At 35.9% G+C, this 17602-nt stretch overlaps 1 protein-coding gene across 2 annotated transcripts in view; it reads right to left on the bottom strand.

Moving 5' to 3' along the window:
* LOC107601731 (MAP/microtubule affinity-regulating kinase 4-like) overlaps positions 1 to 17602 on the bottom strand; it is a 59231-nt gene that overhangs the window by 17668 nt on the left and 23961 nt on the right. For both annotated transcript variants that reach the window (XM_016294008.1, XM_016294009.1), the window contains 2 exons: positions 9756 to 9953; positions 9319 to 9372 (listed from right to left, as the gene is read on the bottom strand). In XM_016294008.1, the coding sequence (XP_016149494.1) occupies positions 9319 to 9372; positions 9756 to 9953 (252 nt within the window). The remainder of the gene's footprint in view (positions 1 to 9318; positions 9373 to 9755; positions 9954 to 17602) is intronic.

The following is a 17602-nucleotide window of genomic DNA, read 5'->3' as shown; positions in this document are numbered from 1 at the left end:
CAACTGTGAGATGTTATTTTATTTTAGTATTATTTATTCTTATAGTATTTATTAACATTTTAATTTTTATATTTTCAGTTTTCATTTTAATTTCAATTAGTTTGATTAATTTTATGTTTTGTCATTTTTTCTATATTTCCATTTTTTTTTCAGCTTTAGTAATTTTAGTTTCTCAACTTAAATATGTTCATCATATATTGTATTTTATTTATTTAAATTAAGATAAAAATATAACCATACATAAAAAAATTATCAATTATAAAACAAAAAGGTTATCCGAATATATTTGAAAGATTTTATTAAGAGACACAACAGAAATAGAAACCAACAACTGACAATGTCTAGATGCCAGTTGCTTGTCACATACGAAAATCCAAATTTACATGGAAGAGATAGTGTTTATCATATCTGGTGTTAAGTCAAGGTGTGACACTTTACACTGGGGCGATCCTTCAGCATTAGGCATATTTCTTCCTTCGCCAGATCACTGAAAGTGTCTAATAACCTCTGTTCACCCTTATCAAACTCATCATTCAGACATCAGCATATCACAGCCGTTCACATCCCACTGGGAATCATTTTTCATCTGCGTCTGGTTCTGTCCAGACCTTCCTCTTTCCACACCGTCTCCAACTGCTCCACGGAAAGGGGGTGAAATATGCAAATCAGAGGCATGACATTTTTGCATGTCTGAACAAGAGAACAAAATCGAGCCCAGAGTGATGTTTGCGAAGGACCTCATCACCTTGACCCCCAATGCAGGCCTCCTGTCAGTTAATCCAGGCTTTGTGCTGAGAGCCTGACTGAGCCACATTTACAGATGAAAGAGCAAAAAATAACCGTAGATTTGCCATTCAATTATTATGCTTACAAAGAAATACACAGACAAAAAAAATAGGGATAAAGATCAAATATATAGGTGCATTTACAATGAGTGCCCAAAACACAAATTCAATTACAAATTCAAATACAAGTGTGTTTTAATCTCCACATTTGAGACACCTCGACAAATCGAGACACAATTTATGCCTTGACTTAAAAGGGCAATTGCATAATTGCGAGTTTAAATAAGAAATAGTCACATTGTGAAATATGAAGAGACACTGTGAAATTAAGTCAAATGATATGATGAGAAAAGTCTCAACTGTGAGATGTTATTTTATTTTAGTATTATTTATTCTTATAGTATTTATTAACATTTTAATTTTTATATTTTCAGTTTTCATTTTAATTTCAATTAGTTTGATTAATTTTATGTTTTGTCATTTTTTCTATATTTCCATTTTTTTTTCAGCTTTAGTAATTTTAGTTTCTCAACTTAAATATGTTCATCATATATTGTATTTTATTTATTTAAATTAAGATAAAAATATAACCATACATAAAAAAATTATCAATTATAAAACAAAAAGGTTATCCGAATATATTTGAAAGATTTTATTAAGAGACACAACAGAAATAGAAACCAACAATTGACATAATGTCTAGATGCCAGTTGCTTGTCACATACGAAAATCCAAATTTACATGGAAGAGATAGTGTTTATCATATCTGGTGTTAAGTCAAGGTGTGACACTTTACACTGGGGCGATCCTTCAGCATTAGGCATATTTCTTCCTTCGCCAGATCACTGAAAGTGTCTAATAACCTCTGTTCACCCTTATCAAACTCATCATTCAGACATCAGCATATCACAGCCGTCCACATCCCACTGGGAATCATTTTTCATCTGCGTCTGGTTCTGTCCAGGCCTTCCTCTTTCCACACCGTCTCCAACTGCTCCACGGAAAGGGGGTGAAATATGCAAATCAGAGGCATGACATTTTTGCATGTCTGAACAAGAGAACAAAACACCCACGCAACACTTCTGACATCAAATAATAGCTATGACAACGAATATTAGCATGTGAATTATATTTTGCCTCCAATCACTGTTACATAATTCCACAATTAAAGGGATAATTCCCCCAAAAATGAAAATTGTCACCATGTAATCACCCTCATGTCGATCAAATCTGTATGACTTTATTCTGTGGAACATAAAATAAGACATTTTGATGAACATTGGGGTCCAAACAATATTGTTCCTACCATACAGGTCTGAAAAAGGGTTATTATTGTTAACTAAAACTAAAATTAAAACCATAAAAAATAACATTTCTGTTACTTTAATTAAAATACGTTAACTGAATTACAATATAAAATACGTAACTTATTTTATTTCAGCTAGTTGCCAAGGGATCATTTCTCATTTTCGTTTAGTTTAAATGGAAGTACTAAAATAACTAAAACAAATAAATAAAAATTGATAAAAACAATATGGACACATTAAAAAACAACAACAAAAAATAATACAAATGACAAAACACAACAAAATGTAAGTGAAAACAAAGGAAAAATAAAATCTAATTCAAAATATTAACAAAAGAATGGTATATCAAAGATACTAAAATTTGGTTTGGAAGGACATAAGAGTATGTAGTAGATGATGACAGAATTGTCATTTTTGAGTGAATTATCCCTTTAAACATTATGGAAATATACAACACAGCAGTTAATTGAATCTTCCATTTATTCAGATGAGGCAGTTCATATTCTTCAAACTGTATTACATTATGGGAGGCGTTAACAAGGAGCTTACATGGGTGCCACATTATATCAAAATCTATCCGAAGACATTGTAAGAGCCTCTCAAGAGGGTAAGAACGGTTCTGCATTGCTGCATATTCTACTAAAATCTGCAAGACTTAGAGGAATCATTATGATTGTTATAATAATTTCCCAGTAGTGGCTCTATGTCATAATGGTAATCCGTGTGCGTCTGCATCATTGGCTCATTCTGTTCCCAAAGGAAAGGTTTTTTCAGTGTGATTGTCAGGAAGCTAATGGCATCCTCATCTTTCTACTCCTTTTCTCATTCGCACCTAAAGAGGTCTAACGTGCACATGCGCAGACAGCTGAAGCCTGAAGAATGTACCATTCAGATGTGAAAACAAAACTGTGAGAGTATTGAGAAACATTGCAAATAGACAACATGTTAGTTAACCATTTAAAATGAAATGTTCACATGTATAAGTGATGTTACCAAAGGAGAACACTGGAATTTCAAAGTACTTCTGTCTCTGGCAGGCATTAGTCCATGCCCACGTCATTTCCCTTGCATTGATCTGGAGCCCAGCGAGTGACAAAGAGAGAAAGAGAGCTGGATCACCACAGAGACCAAAGCAGATGGTCTCATCAGGGCACAGCAACAGCTCAGGTCAAAGCTGCCTCTGGGGGGGCCGAACATCAGGACAGGAAGTGCCAAAGAGAAAACCTTTGGCTTACCCAGAAGCCTCATGGCCGCTTGAGCACGTCCCAGAGGAACATTTTATTGCTCAGTGCTCTTTTAAAGCTCTGGAGATTTATTTGAGATCTCAGTTGTGTTTTTTATGCAGGATGTTGGTCTGAATTTCTTTAGGAAATTAAAATGGGCTATAAAATATAGGAACATTTTGAGTTTGTTCATTTTTGATGACAAATTTGATGAGAAAGATATTACTGGGATCTCTTATGACATTGCTGGGCTCTTTTTTCTCAGGAGAAACATCTGAGATTCTGAAAATAAAGAGATTTCTTTTGTGACTTTTATGTCCTATGGGATGCTCCCTTAATTTTTTAAGCCAGATGGATTTGTATGAAATACTTTACTTAACATACTTAACATAAATATAATGAATATGAAATTAATACATTTTGTATTACATATATAAACACACATCTATAATATCATAAGTTGCACAATTATTCTAGGTTAAAAAGGGGGGGGGGGTCTCTAATTAGTATTAAAATAACTGTTCTCTATTTTAATATATTTTCAAATGTAATTTATTCCTGAAATGACAAAGCCGAATTTTCAGCATCATTACTCCAGTCTTCAGTGTCACATGATCTTTCAGAAATCATTCTATGCTGATTTTGTGCTCAATAAATATTTATTTCTATTATCAACAGTGAAAAAAACTACTGCTTAATATTTTTGTGGCAACTGTAAAAATATGTCAGGATTCTTTGATGAATAGAAAGTTCAAAATAACTGCATTTACTTAAAATAAAAACATTTTGTAACATTATTAATATATTTGATGTCACTTTTGATAAATTTAATGCATCCTTGATGAATCAAACTATTAATTTCTTTGTTTAAAAAAAAAATAAAAAAATCTTACTATCACCAAACTTTTGAACAGTAGTGTAGGTTAGTATTTGAACCCGGATTCATTTGCTCAATATTGTACCAAATTATAAGAGAATAAGAGAACAACTACTTAGCTAAAATTTGCCTTTGCCTTCATGTCGTCATCAAGTGAGGCAGGACTGCCACTGGTGTCCCCTCAAAAAACAAAACTGGTGCATGATGCCCCTGGGCTTACACAACACAATCTGTCTCCTAGATACATACAACACACAATGACCTACAGTGCCAGAAATAGTGATAATCTCATAATTGATGGCGCTTACATAAGTAATCCATGAGTATTTGGAGTTGATCAGAAATAATCTTAAAGCGTTAGGCAGTAACGCATCTCCAATGTGACTCATAAATGTCAAGTTCACTTCATCTTCTTTTCCCTTTGGAGTTTATCTGGCTCTGCCTGTTAGTGCTCTTCCAGTAGCAATTGCTCTGATGGGTGATTTAACAGTTATACAAGTATAATCTGCACTAAACTTAAAAGGTTTTGCACTTTTAAGACATTCAGGTTACCTATAATTCCAGATTTTTGGGGACTGAGGAGTTGCATTTTCATCCAGAAACACGTAAACCAACTTGCCCTAAAATGGGATAGTTCACCCAAAAATGAAAATTCTGTCACAGAAGAAATTTTTACAAAAAAAACATTCTTCTAAATATCTATATTTTCCACAGAAAGAAAGTCATACAAGTTTGGAATTACATGAGGGTGAGTAAATGATGACAAAATGATATTTTTTGGGTGAACTATCTCTTTAAATGGAAATTTCATACCAGCAGTGGTATTATAATAATAATAGTCATATATTAATATATTTCTACAACTTAAAGACATTCACACATTCAAAGTTGCCAACCATACCATTTTAAATTGGGGCTTTTGCTCTCTGATATCATGCTTTAGACACTCCTCACATCTCTTGTATACAAGCTTGCTTTCTCAGGATCTCTGTTCCTATGCTACGGCCCCCCTGGAGTCCCCCACCCCCTCTGGGTTCGGTTGCCCCCATTGTTCGTGTATCTGGAACGGCGCTCCTGGCTTCAAGAGACTTGAATGAGGGACACCCAACCCCCTCTACCCTTCTTCACCCACGGTCCAACTTTTTTTTCCCATTAAAGTAGCACTGTGCTCTTATGATGGGGCCCCGCACCTCTATGATCACACCCCCGACCCTCACACACACACATGTCGATAAAAGCAAATTCCATGTCTTTCCCAACCCCTTCTGAAATCCAGCTGCTGGGAAAGTTCATGGTCAGCTGATTGTGCTCTGCCCCCTCCATCTCGGAATAGGATTAAACAGAGAGGAGATCGGAGAAGAAGAGGAGAATGAGGCTGCTGGCAGATCTCTAGAAACAAGGCCGTGGCCACATCAGACTAACAAAACGTCTGGATCTCCAGTAAACATGACACTGCAAGTTAGGAGCAGGCCTGGAACCACCATAGACATTAAGAGGCACACACAATTTTTAGATTTGGTTCCCAATCTTAAGTGTATGATTCCTTCCTTAGAGTGTGTCATAGTTTGAGACGTCATGAATTAATGAAGGCTTAAGATCATGAATTATTTATTAGACACTACTGTTTAAAAGTAAAATTTGTCTCTTTTTTTTTATAAATAAATTAATACTTTAATCAACAAGGATACATTAAATTGATCAAAAGTGACAGTACAGAAATGTATAATGTTTTGCTGTGCAATAAATGCTCTTCTTTTGAACTTTCTATACATGGAAGAATCCTGTAAAAAATGTTTCATGGTTTCCACAAAAATATTAAGCAGTACAACTGTTTTCAGCATTGGTGATAATAAGTAATGTTTCTTAAGCACCAAATCAGCATTATAGAATGATTTCTGAAGGATCATGTGACACCGAAGACTGGAGCAATGCCATCACTGGAATAAATTACATTTTAAAATGTATTAAAATAGAAAAGTTATATTAAACTGAAATAATATTCCACAATATTACTGTATTTTCGATCAAATAAATGCAACCTTGGTGACCATAAGATACTTTTAAACATTAACAAAATCTTACTGATCCTAAAGTATAATACATATATAAAATTTGAGAGAACTTCTTCCACATCTGTCATTGTTAATCGTGGGAATTTATAGGCCAGATGAAAACTGCAGTTGACAGTTAAACAAAGGTTGGGAATGATACTATGTGCATCTGAGTGAGTGAGAGAACAAAGAAAGAAAGAAGAGATAGAAAAAAAATTGCACTGGGAAAAGTCACCTGGTGTGTTTTAATAATACTGACAGGAGAGGTCTGCATTTCTGCTGCAGAGTTTAACACACCCCTGCAGAGACCACAAGCACCTTCAGCCTCACCTAGCACATTATACTACACTACACAAGGCATTTGACCCATCATTTACATTTGGTTTCGACCATATTACATCACTCACCTCTTTACACCAAGACATCACCAATAAACTGTTAGCAACAGATATAACTATTTCTATAAGTGTGCCATCACATCATCTAACTAAAACCTGCTGTTGCATACTTATTTATCTTCATAATGCATGCATTACACTTGGACAGGCACGTGCACACACAGACATCAAAGGGGGCTTGAGCACCTGCCCTTTTTCTTCCTCGAGAGAAAGTGTCCTTTTTTCTGGGGAGTTTTTTTAATTTATTTTTTAAATAAACGAATATATGTATGCGTGTGTGTGTGTTTCTGTTTGCGCACAGCTGTCCCTGTCAAACAAATAAAAAAATCAAAATATCAGGTCGGGTCAGGAAATGTTGAGACTGTCGAGTCCCTCCGCGCCACAGCAGTGTAAGCGCACATTTGATCAGCTGCACATCACGTCACAGACATGCAGAGAGCCGCAGAAGTGAAGCCCTCCCTCCCTTTCCAGTCGTGTTTGTCTTGGTGTGGAGGTGAGTGGTGATGAACAACAGACTAAGCTACCTGTGCCTCGAATTTACAGCTAATTATCCTATCCATGACTCATGAGAGCTACCAAGTTAGCTAAAGTTTAGCTAAGGCAGGAAGTCTAGTAGGTTAGACCAGTGCGTGTTCTTTCACTGCATGATTCAGTTTATTAAAATTTATTTAGAATGATCACAAAATGCAACATATGGGGGCAGAAATTAATATATTTATATCATTTCATATAGTTAATAAGTATCACGCGAAGACTGACGTTTTTTACACCAAAAAGCAAAATGAGAAATGTGATATTGATTTTATACAGCAGTTCAATAAACAAGAATTTTATATTAAAACACTTACATTTTAGACACAATATTGACTGTCTTTGCTCTATTTTGCCAGCAAATATAATTTCAATTTGCTTCTCTGAGCAACATGACACTGTTTTGTTCCTGAATGAATCAACCGTTTAAATGATTCGGTTCAGTCGCAATGACTCACTTATTAAAAGTGACTTGCTCCCACCTACTGGCAGTTTTAATTTCACATTTAAACTATCTTTTCATTTTTTTAAATAATTTCAAATATCAGTATTTAACGTTTTATGTTTAAAATATCAAAACAGTATTAATGCATTTGTAACTGCAGTTTAAATACATTCATGTCCTGCATTAAACAATGTAAATGCATCAATGTCCCTTCTATGCAGCTTCTGTGTTTCCTCTGCATTGCAAAGATTAATTTTGTCAATACTGATTTTGGACTGGTAACAGCCCAAATGACTTATTATTCTAATTGACTGATCAGTTTAAGAATTTGACTGAAAAGATGATGCACACTTTTAGAAAAAAAAGGCTTAAAGGTAAAAATGCTCATAAAAGGTAAAAATCAATTTAAACTTATTGGAAAAGATTAATTTCTATCACTGCTGTGAACTAATCACCACACAGAATATGCAGAATATCAAAAACTTTAGGAGTCAGCTGTCCACGGTAGTCCTTAAGTTATCAGCACAATAACACACTATTAAAATCCCAGAAAATATTGAGATATACAATATTGCACATTCCGAATATATTTAATGTTTTGTTTAGAAAAAAGTTTAAATAAATATGAGAAGTGCCCTTTTTTCCACTTGAGCCCCTGCCCTACAAAATGTCTGTGAACGTCACTGCACTTGGATATCCTGGAAGAAATTTTAGAGCTAATAATAATCTTTAGGTTTGAAATGCTGTGTTAGCAATCACAAAACCTCTGAATGAAGCAGCATGCCATATTTCTCACATTAGAGGTGTGATTATCACACAGACTCTCACAGAAACACAATATTCCCCAGTCATCTTACCATATGCACAAAAGCTAGGAATATTTAGCACTTCATAAATGCATTTTTTTTTTTACTTTGCACTTAAGATGAATAAATTCTAATCATGATTTAATTCATGCAATATACAACACTAAACATGAAAACAAATACTAAAGATGAAGTTAGAAGCATGTATTTTCAATCATAAGTTTTATTTATTTTTTTCTACAGTATTTTTTTAACATTTCAGCTTGGTAGGGTGTTATTAAGTGCACTTGGCTATAACTCTAACACGATTGGCTAAGCTAATGATAAATATTTATTCTGAAGAAAATATCTTTTAAAGTTACATTTCATGGACAAAAACACAAAAATAGTGTAACATTTACCTTTAGGTTAGGAATTACATTATCTCCACATAGCCAAACAAGCTAAAAACAAAAAAGTGCAAAATATGATAAAGTGCCTATAATACAACAACAACGTCATAGTTTCCTCATTTTCAACAGCTTTCTCTTATTTGTATTGCTTATCTAATCTTTCCTGCCATTTTCTGGTGAATTAATATATTTAGCTGAGAACTAAACCAAGGACAAAAACAGCTCACTATTTTATTTTCCAGATTTCACACAGATAAAGTGTTCAGACAGCTCCAGATATATTACAACAGCATCAGAGCACAGTCCATAAGAGCACAATGGTGGCAAATCAAAACCATTGGTCAAAGTTCACGTTTTCACTCACGTTTCTAATCAAACACCATTTGACCAAAACAAGCTCCTCGATATGACCTTATGTCTGAGTTCAGATAGACATTAGCACGGAAAAACATAATTTGGATCACAAGCTTACAAGAGTGCAGCGATTATGACCTAGTTCCTACCTTCTGTAGGCTTGTAGGGTTGAGTTGGGTTTTGTCAATGATTTTTATTGCAACCTGAGAAGACACAAAGTTAAAAAAAATCATCAAAATGTAGCTGACACACTGACTTGACAACTAAATTGCATATAAAAGAAGCAATCACCTGGAAAATTATGCTAACTGTGCACACCTCAGTAGGTTGATGACATAATTGCTTTTGGTCAAAGTGTAAAAAAAGCTGGATGAGCATATTTAAAGATTTTTTAGATATATTTTTTTATATGTCATCTGGCTCAAAAACTATGGCACAGGTCAGTGTGCACTTTGTTTAGACACACTGAGGCAGCCATAATGTGACTGAGAACTTGAGAAGATTTACCTAAATGCCAATCAGAAAAGTCTTGTCAATCTTTATTTAAGTTCCTAACATAATACCGTCATCTCTCTGTACATCTTACCTCCCTGCCGGTCAAAATATGGCGTGCCAACTTCACTTTGGCGAAATTGCCCTTGCCGATGGTCTTGAGCAGCCGGTAGTTGCCGATGTGAGGCTGTTCGTCCGTACAGGAGGCAATGGAATTCCGGCAACGGGCTCCGAGTGAGCGGCTCGACCATCCCGAGCCCTTCTCTGAACGACTGGCTGAGAGAGAGGCATGCTGCGGGGTTGAAGAGAAAATGTTCATTGTTAATACATTATAGATCAAATCATGACCAAGATTTGTTTTCTTAAATATTTAAAACTGAAACATTCAACATATTCAGTGTAGAATATTCAGCACAACAATTCATAATCCTGCAAAATTCATGTTCGCAATGTGCAATTAAAGGGTTAATTCCCCCCCAAATAAATATTTTCTCAATATTTACTCAACCTCATGTCATTCCCAACCTATATGACTCACGTTTTATGGAATATTAAAAAAACATATTTTGAAGGACTGTTGTCCATACAATGTCAGTTAACGTGGACCAAAACTACATTCATTGTAAGGACAAAAAATTTTTTTTTTAAAAATTGAAATATCTTTTGTGTTGTGTTACTCATGTTTGGAATGACATGAGGGTGAGTAAATGATTTTGATGCATACAATTAACAGTACTGTTACAGTTAAATAAAACTATTACAAATCATTTTGATTATTTGAAATAAAGCTGAAATAAAATAAAATAAAATAATATTAGATTAAAAAATGAAACCTTATAAAACTTTGTGATTTCTCCAAGGACAGCTAATCTCTGCTTTGCTATACATTGCTGGCAAGTTTCATGTCTGGCTGTTCCAAGATCTTAAATCTAATCTATCCAGGAATGCATTGCAACACTACACGACACTCACACCTTGGCGCGACATGACGCATGTGGCATTCTTAGCTGGACGCTAACTGTATAATTCTGTGTGGATACAAGACCCCATATAATCACAAAGGAAATGCAGATTGTCTTATTACATTTTGAAAAAAAAAAATTAATTGCATGTACATGCTATATCTATATAAGGATATATTATATACAGTATATCAATATGAGGATCTTTATTTTCTATAGTCACATGATGACTCAAAAATTTTAATGACAGAGGATAAGAGCATATTTCTTCACACCAATAAGCCCGTTTTAATGTCTCTACATCCCCACACCCGCTATTCCCAGCAGTTTTGACCATTTCCTGCTGACATAGACCTCATCGCCTGTCACCCACCCATCCTCCTCCACCACCACACACTGCCCCAACCCGTCCAAACCACACGCATCGATTGTTCCACTGCTGCTCTCTGTCTGATCGCCCTTGCAATTTATATGAGAAAGGTGGGGGCAGGGGTATAAATGAAGGGGGTTTTCTCAGTGAAAGCAATATGCCACTGAAATAGATGGTTTAGATGGCAGAAGAAAGCTTCAGGACCTAATGACCACAGAACAATAAAAGATGATGAGTATATGCACTTTAAAAGTTTTAGTCTGAATAAAGTAATAATTAATCTGCTTCTTTTCATCTTCTTTTTCGTCCTCATGCAAAACCCTTGATTTTCCACTGAAATGACTGTATTTGTAAATGTGACTCTACCTTAACATTGTACTCTTGCTCCGAAAGGGATTTTTATTCAATGATGATATAAAAGGATCATTTTGGGTTCCCCTTAAAACCTTTCAGTGAACAGTTCCTAAAATAACAATTTTTTTTGTGTGAAGAACATTTTAATAATCTATAAAGAACCTTTTGTGGAATGGCAAGGTTCCGTGGATGTTAAAGGTTCTTCATGGAACCAGAGATGCCAAAAAAGAACCTTTGTGTAGCTAACTCTGAGCGTTGCTCAATTATAACTGCACATTTAAACATACATACTGGTAGTGATATGCAGTTAATAAAGATCCCAAGACATTATTCCACATAACATAATTCTAGAGACACACCCCAGACTGAGATAATAGACCGCCTATCTGGGTGGAGCCCTGCTCAGGGTAGGATAGGAGCACATGTGAAGGGGGTAGAGATGGGTCAGGGTCAGTCCATCCAGTCACACATCCTGCTATTGCATCTTATGACTTACTCCCAAAATCCATTTACAGGGATCTATGTCTTGTCCTGTGAAGCTTTGTATTTGGCACTACTGCTGCACCAGTATCCTCTGTGCTGATTTCTTTCACAGCGTTTCCTTTAAACGAATGCACGACAATGAGCTTGGGTCGTTCACAATATCACTATGCTATACTGTGTTGATGTGAGATAAAAGTGTGGGAAACAGGTGTACGCCCAAGCCAGGTGTGAAGAGCCCTGCCAAAACTCAAACCTGCATGGTTTCCTGTCTTGAATAGATGTTGTGCCATCTCCTCGTAACGGTTCTTTGGTGTGGCTTCCAGAGCAAATGCTTGCAGCAAAGCTACAGGCTTCTTAAACAGGTTCAGTGTACAAGGATTTATTGGTTTGGTCAATATTTATAGGCTTACGTTCACACATATGGAAATAAAACAAACAATATATTGACTTCTAAAGCTACTTTTTGTAATGTCTATTCCACAATTTACTTATCAGCCACAATAATAGGCTGCATGCAAAAACAAACATACAAAGTGATCAATGTAGTCTAATTCACAATCACAAGCAAATTAGTCTTATATAGTGGTTCTTTTTAGTGGATCAAAACCATACAATGTGACCAGTGTAGCCCGATTCCCAAAATGAATGACTCTCATTAGCCAGTTCTTTTAACAAATAGTTAAAAAAAGAGAAGTTTTAATCAGTCTGAAACACTGCCCTGCATGATTTACAGCATTAGCAGAAAGATAAATTATTTTGCACATAAACAAAATGGACATTATAACCAAATTATATCCAACTGAACCGGAATCAAATTAAGAGCTTGTGAATCAAAATCAAACTGAATTAAAAAATCTGTATTAATACCCAGTACTGGCACACAAATGCGATTAATTATTTAGCATCTCATGCAATTAATTCAATTATATTTTAACTGAATGACTCCTACTTTGACAGACTAGTTCAAGAGTGAGTGAATCAAGAGCTTGTGAATTGGAATGAAACTGAATCTGGAAATCTGAATCAATAATAGCCTGGCACTGGCAATTAACTGTGATTAATTATTAAGAATATCGGAATATTATTCAATTAATTCGATAACATTTTAAACTGAATGACAGTCTTAACTTCACATTAATTTCAACATTGAAAATTCATATACATATTGTGAGTTCATCAAATCAAGAGCTTGCGAATCAGAGTCAAAATGAATCTGGAAATCTGTATCAATATCCAGCCCTGGCAAATAACTGATTAATTATTCAGTATTCAGTATTCATCCAATAACATTTTCAAGTGAATGACAGCCCTACTTTGACAGATTCATTTTATCATGAATAATTCACATGGTTATTGTGAGACTGTGAGAAATGAACATGTAATCTTCCTCTGATAAACAGATGACCCAATTCTAAGTCACTGCTGTTATACTGGCTCATGCCTTGTGACTGAAATGCCATTACCTCTCTGCTACTTGTTACCCTTTAGTAACTGTCTCTGCCATGAGCGAAACCATCTGAATAACTAATGGTGCAGCAGTCACAGACAGGCAGCGATCCTCATGACTACAGAGCAAAAGTCTCACCTTGGCATCAGATGAGAGGGCCAAACAAAAAAGCCCCAGCAGAGGCCCATCTGCTAACTGCACTCTGCAAACCCCATCCCCACCAACTAGTAACATAACCCCCTCATGCGCACGCACACACATTAGCCAAATACACAACATCAATATCAGTTGTCAAGAGCAACAATCGTTGTGGTAACGAAACAGGGGGTGGTGCAATACTTCCACAATGACAAGCACAAAAACATGCTGATTGTGTGATTGTCGCTCATGGTCTAAACACACCCCCTCTTGATTCAAAAAACATGCTCAAGAGTTAAAGGTTAGATAAACATGTTTGTTTACCTATAGTGGCCGGACAAACTAAAAGATAATTTCCTTAAGACAACAAAATGTGTAAATTTACACCGACTCGTAGACAGCACCTAACATCACTAATGTTACCACAACAAACTAGTACCACTATGAACAAGACATGCCATAGGTTTTCTCTTTGTAAAAGACACCCCTTCAACTTCATTGCTTTCCTCACATACAACAGACACAATAACCTCTTTTATTCAGAACATGAGTGTCTAGGCCTAGGTTTCACAAGTTCCTCAGAAACAAGCCACTAAGCTTGTGGTTCCCTTGCCTATCTGACCTCCACATTGGATCAGCTTTCCTGCTTTACCAAGGAACAATAAAAAAACAATCCTCTTAGTGAATTTCTTTTGGCCGAAAGTGGAGGCATAATGTCCAGTCACAACTATCATTTAGACTGAGGGTGATACTGTGTTCCTGTTTCTCTTGAAGGGGTTAGAATATACATTTTAATAATTTTATTTGACAAACTTTAACAACCATTTCCACCCCCTCTCTGACCCTTAGAATTAAAAAAGCTATTTGTTGCTGCTGTGCCTTGAGACTTTGTATGTGTGTGAAGACACAGTGCTCACACATGCAAGCTGTTACTCTGTGGTAGTGTTGGGTTGTTCTTGAACGATTCGTTAGTTTTGAACGATTCTTTAATGTGACTCGGAAGAACGAGTCGTCTCAGGGAGTGATTTGTTCATGCGCAACATCCTATAGGTTCTGTACTGGAATTAGTCAAGTAGTTCACCTGGTTTGAGTCTTCGGGTTTTTCCGAGTCGTTCATTCATCACGTGACAGCCCCATAAGTTTAACCAATGCAGTCTGAGCCGGAAAGAGAATTGATTAGTTCATCTCTCGAGTCTTCGGGTTTTTCCGAGTCGTTCGTTCATCACGTGACAGCCCCATAAGCCCAAACCCGAAGACTTGTCGGATAAGAGGTGAGGTGAGCTAATCATAGACTGAAGACTCGGGTAAACAATTAATTAATCTTTTCTGTTTCTTATAACGGTTTTGTATTGTTTGTAGTGTGATCAACGTTTGCGTAAGTAGTAGACATAACACGTAACATTTTAATTATATTTTGTTAAAATGAACGAAATGAACGAAATGACTCGAAAGAAGATTTGTTCATTTTGCTGAACGAGACTCAAAGGTCCGAGTCAGTAAAATGATCCGAACGTCCCATCACTACTGTGTGCTATAGTTTGTGTTGCCACATCTTCAATAGAAACTTGTTTGCAAATTCTGTATTAAAATTGTGACGGGTTAAGAAAACATCAAAATGTTACAATCAGACTAAAACAATGAGAGACCTTGTTGAAAACTTCCGCCACTCACTTCAAATGCTGGGATCCTTCAGAAGGAAATGCAGAGTAGTAGGTGCTACACTCAGGTGCCAATAACAGCAGGTTTTGCAGACTTGTTATAGGCTATATCTTAAGGTGCAATGGTCAAATTAGCAAAATTTTACAGGCAAAAAAACCCCATTGTCTATTGTGAACAGTGAAGTGATATATGAAGCACTGCACACACAGAAGTCTAATCAAGACGCAATCAAGACAGTCTAGAACCTTCTAATCAAGCCGTTTTGTTGATCAATGCCCAAAATTCATGTGACTAAACTTGAAGACGAACTAGAAAAATCTTTCTTTCTCACAAGAAGTTCCTAATCATGCAGATTCCTACTGAAACGGCTGGATTTTGCCTGTGAAATTCTGTTGAGCAATGGTAAATGTTTTACTAAGGATGCACAACACGCTAGTTATCGGCTGATATTAGAGATCAGTCAATATTGGATATTTAATAGTGCTCATATCCCTGTTTTTATATTTAGATGACCTTTGCCATCATCTAACAATTACTAAAGTTAAGACCTACAAACACTAATAATTTAACAACATTGTTAAATGTAATCTTCAGCAAATCTCAAAATGAATAAACATTCATATTGTGCATTATAACGTTGTGATGCAAATTCACTTTTAGCATTTTAAACAACTGATTTTCGTTATTTAGGGTTTTATTTTATATTTATTTTAATAAAAAGTACTATGTAGTATAACTCTGTTCCCTTTATTGGCTCATTTGAATTTTAAACATCTTATAACTAGCTCTTACGTATAAAGAGGAATACTGGTATTTATGCTTTTTCCTCATTACCTCACTGTGGAGGGTCAAATTTCTAAACACAAATAGATGTTATTTATATGTAAATGACATGTAAAAATTTGATCAGCAATGAGGAAGTACAGGAGGAAGTCAAATGTGTGGACACTTACAGATTTACCAATCAATTTCCTCTTTTGATGTTTCAACACTTCAGCATAAGCTAAATGTCCACAGTAGCCAACACATACATATTTATTGTTCCACACCAGACATTTTTGGCTGATTTAGACATCATTCAAAGTTTCTGCTTTGCTGTAAATGTTGCAAGCTTCAATACATAATTAAAAATCAAACAGTAGTGTGACTTTAGAGAGACTAGGTCAAGTTAAAGAGGATGATGCAATTCTAACCTCTTATTTTCCATCCTTATCCACCTTATTCCTACGCGCATGATGCTTTGCATGGGTGTAACTTCCGTTAGCTGTAAACAATCAGTGAAAGGCTTGCTCTATGAACGCAATAATAAGTTTTTTTTTTAACTGGGTACAAGGAGATGACATTACTACTCACCCTTCAACAACGTGATGTTTCTCTGGCCTACATGGAATCTGTGGATTCACTTGCTCTTTGTTTTGACATCATCGTTTCACTCTTATTCCGTAGCTAGACAGAGAGTTTACATAACTCATAAGTCCCAGATTGGTAGATGCATTTCCTATTGTGTTTGCTTTGTGTTCTTGCTCTCTCTCATCTCATCCCTTCTCATCAGCTCTCATCATTTTCAAAGCTCTCGCCGTGAGAGATATTTTTTTAATCTATGACGTTCTCCACTAAGTCACTGAGTTTTGGAATCCCTTTGTGGGTCAATAGTTTTTGCATTACACATAATCCGATTTCCGATTACAGTACCAATAAATACAAGCAATCAAATTTCTTCCAAGCAATCAAATCATGGCACATGACGCAACAATGTGGAAGGCAGATGTCTTTTACATATAATGGAGGTGAATGGGAATCACGGCTTTGAGAGTAAAAAAAACATACACAAACAAAACCAAATTAAACCCTGCGGCTCGTGAGGATACATTAATGTGTAAAGACACAAAACGATCGGTCTGTGCAAGAAACTGAACAGTATTTATATAGTTTTTTACCTCTGATTCACGCAATGTCCGAACTGTCCTGAGCGGTGGCGCGTCCTCCTGAGCACGTTCTCAACAGCAGGCACGTGAGGCGTCTTCTTCTTCTTCGTCTTCTTCTTGCTTTACAGCGGATCGCAGACTTATAAGTGCATTACCACCACCTATCTCTCAAATGGACCATTGACACTCTATCTACAATCTCAATTAGGAGTGTCAATGGTCCATTTGAGAGATAGGTGGCGGTAATGCACTTATAAGTCTGCGATCTGCAGTAAAGCAAGAAGAAGATGCTGTTGAGAACGCGCTCAGGACAGTTCGAACAGTTCGGACATTACATGAATCAGAGGTAAAAAACGATATAAATACTGTTCAGTTTCTTGCACAGAATGATCGTTTTGTGTCTTTACACATCAATGTATCGTCACGAGTCGCAGGGTTCAATTTGGTTTTGTTTGTGTATGGTTTTTTTTTTACTCTCAAAGCCATGATTCCCATTCACCTCCATTACAAGACTGACAGACTGCAACGGTTGGTGTTAAAAATCTTCGTTTATGTTCTACTGAAGAAACAAAGTCACCTACATCTTGGATGCCCTGGGGGTAA

Source organism: Sinocyclocheilus grahami, unplaced genomic scaffold, assembly GCF_001515645.1.
Source record: "Sinocyclocheilus grahami isolate Dianchi unplaced genomic scaffold, SAMN03320097.WGS_v1.1 scaffold311.1, whole genome shotgun sequence".
Lineage (NCBI taxonomy): Eukaryota > Metazoa > Chordata > Actinopteri > Cypriniformes > Cyprinidae > Sinocyclocheilus > Sinocyclocheilus grahami.
The sequence above is the reverse complement of the archived record's forward strand: the minus strand, read 5'-3'. Positions and strand labels throughout refer to the sequence as shown.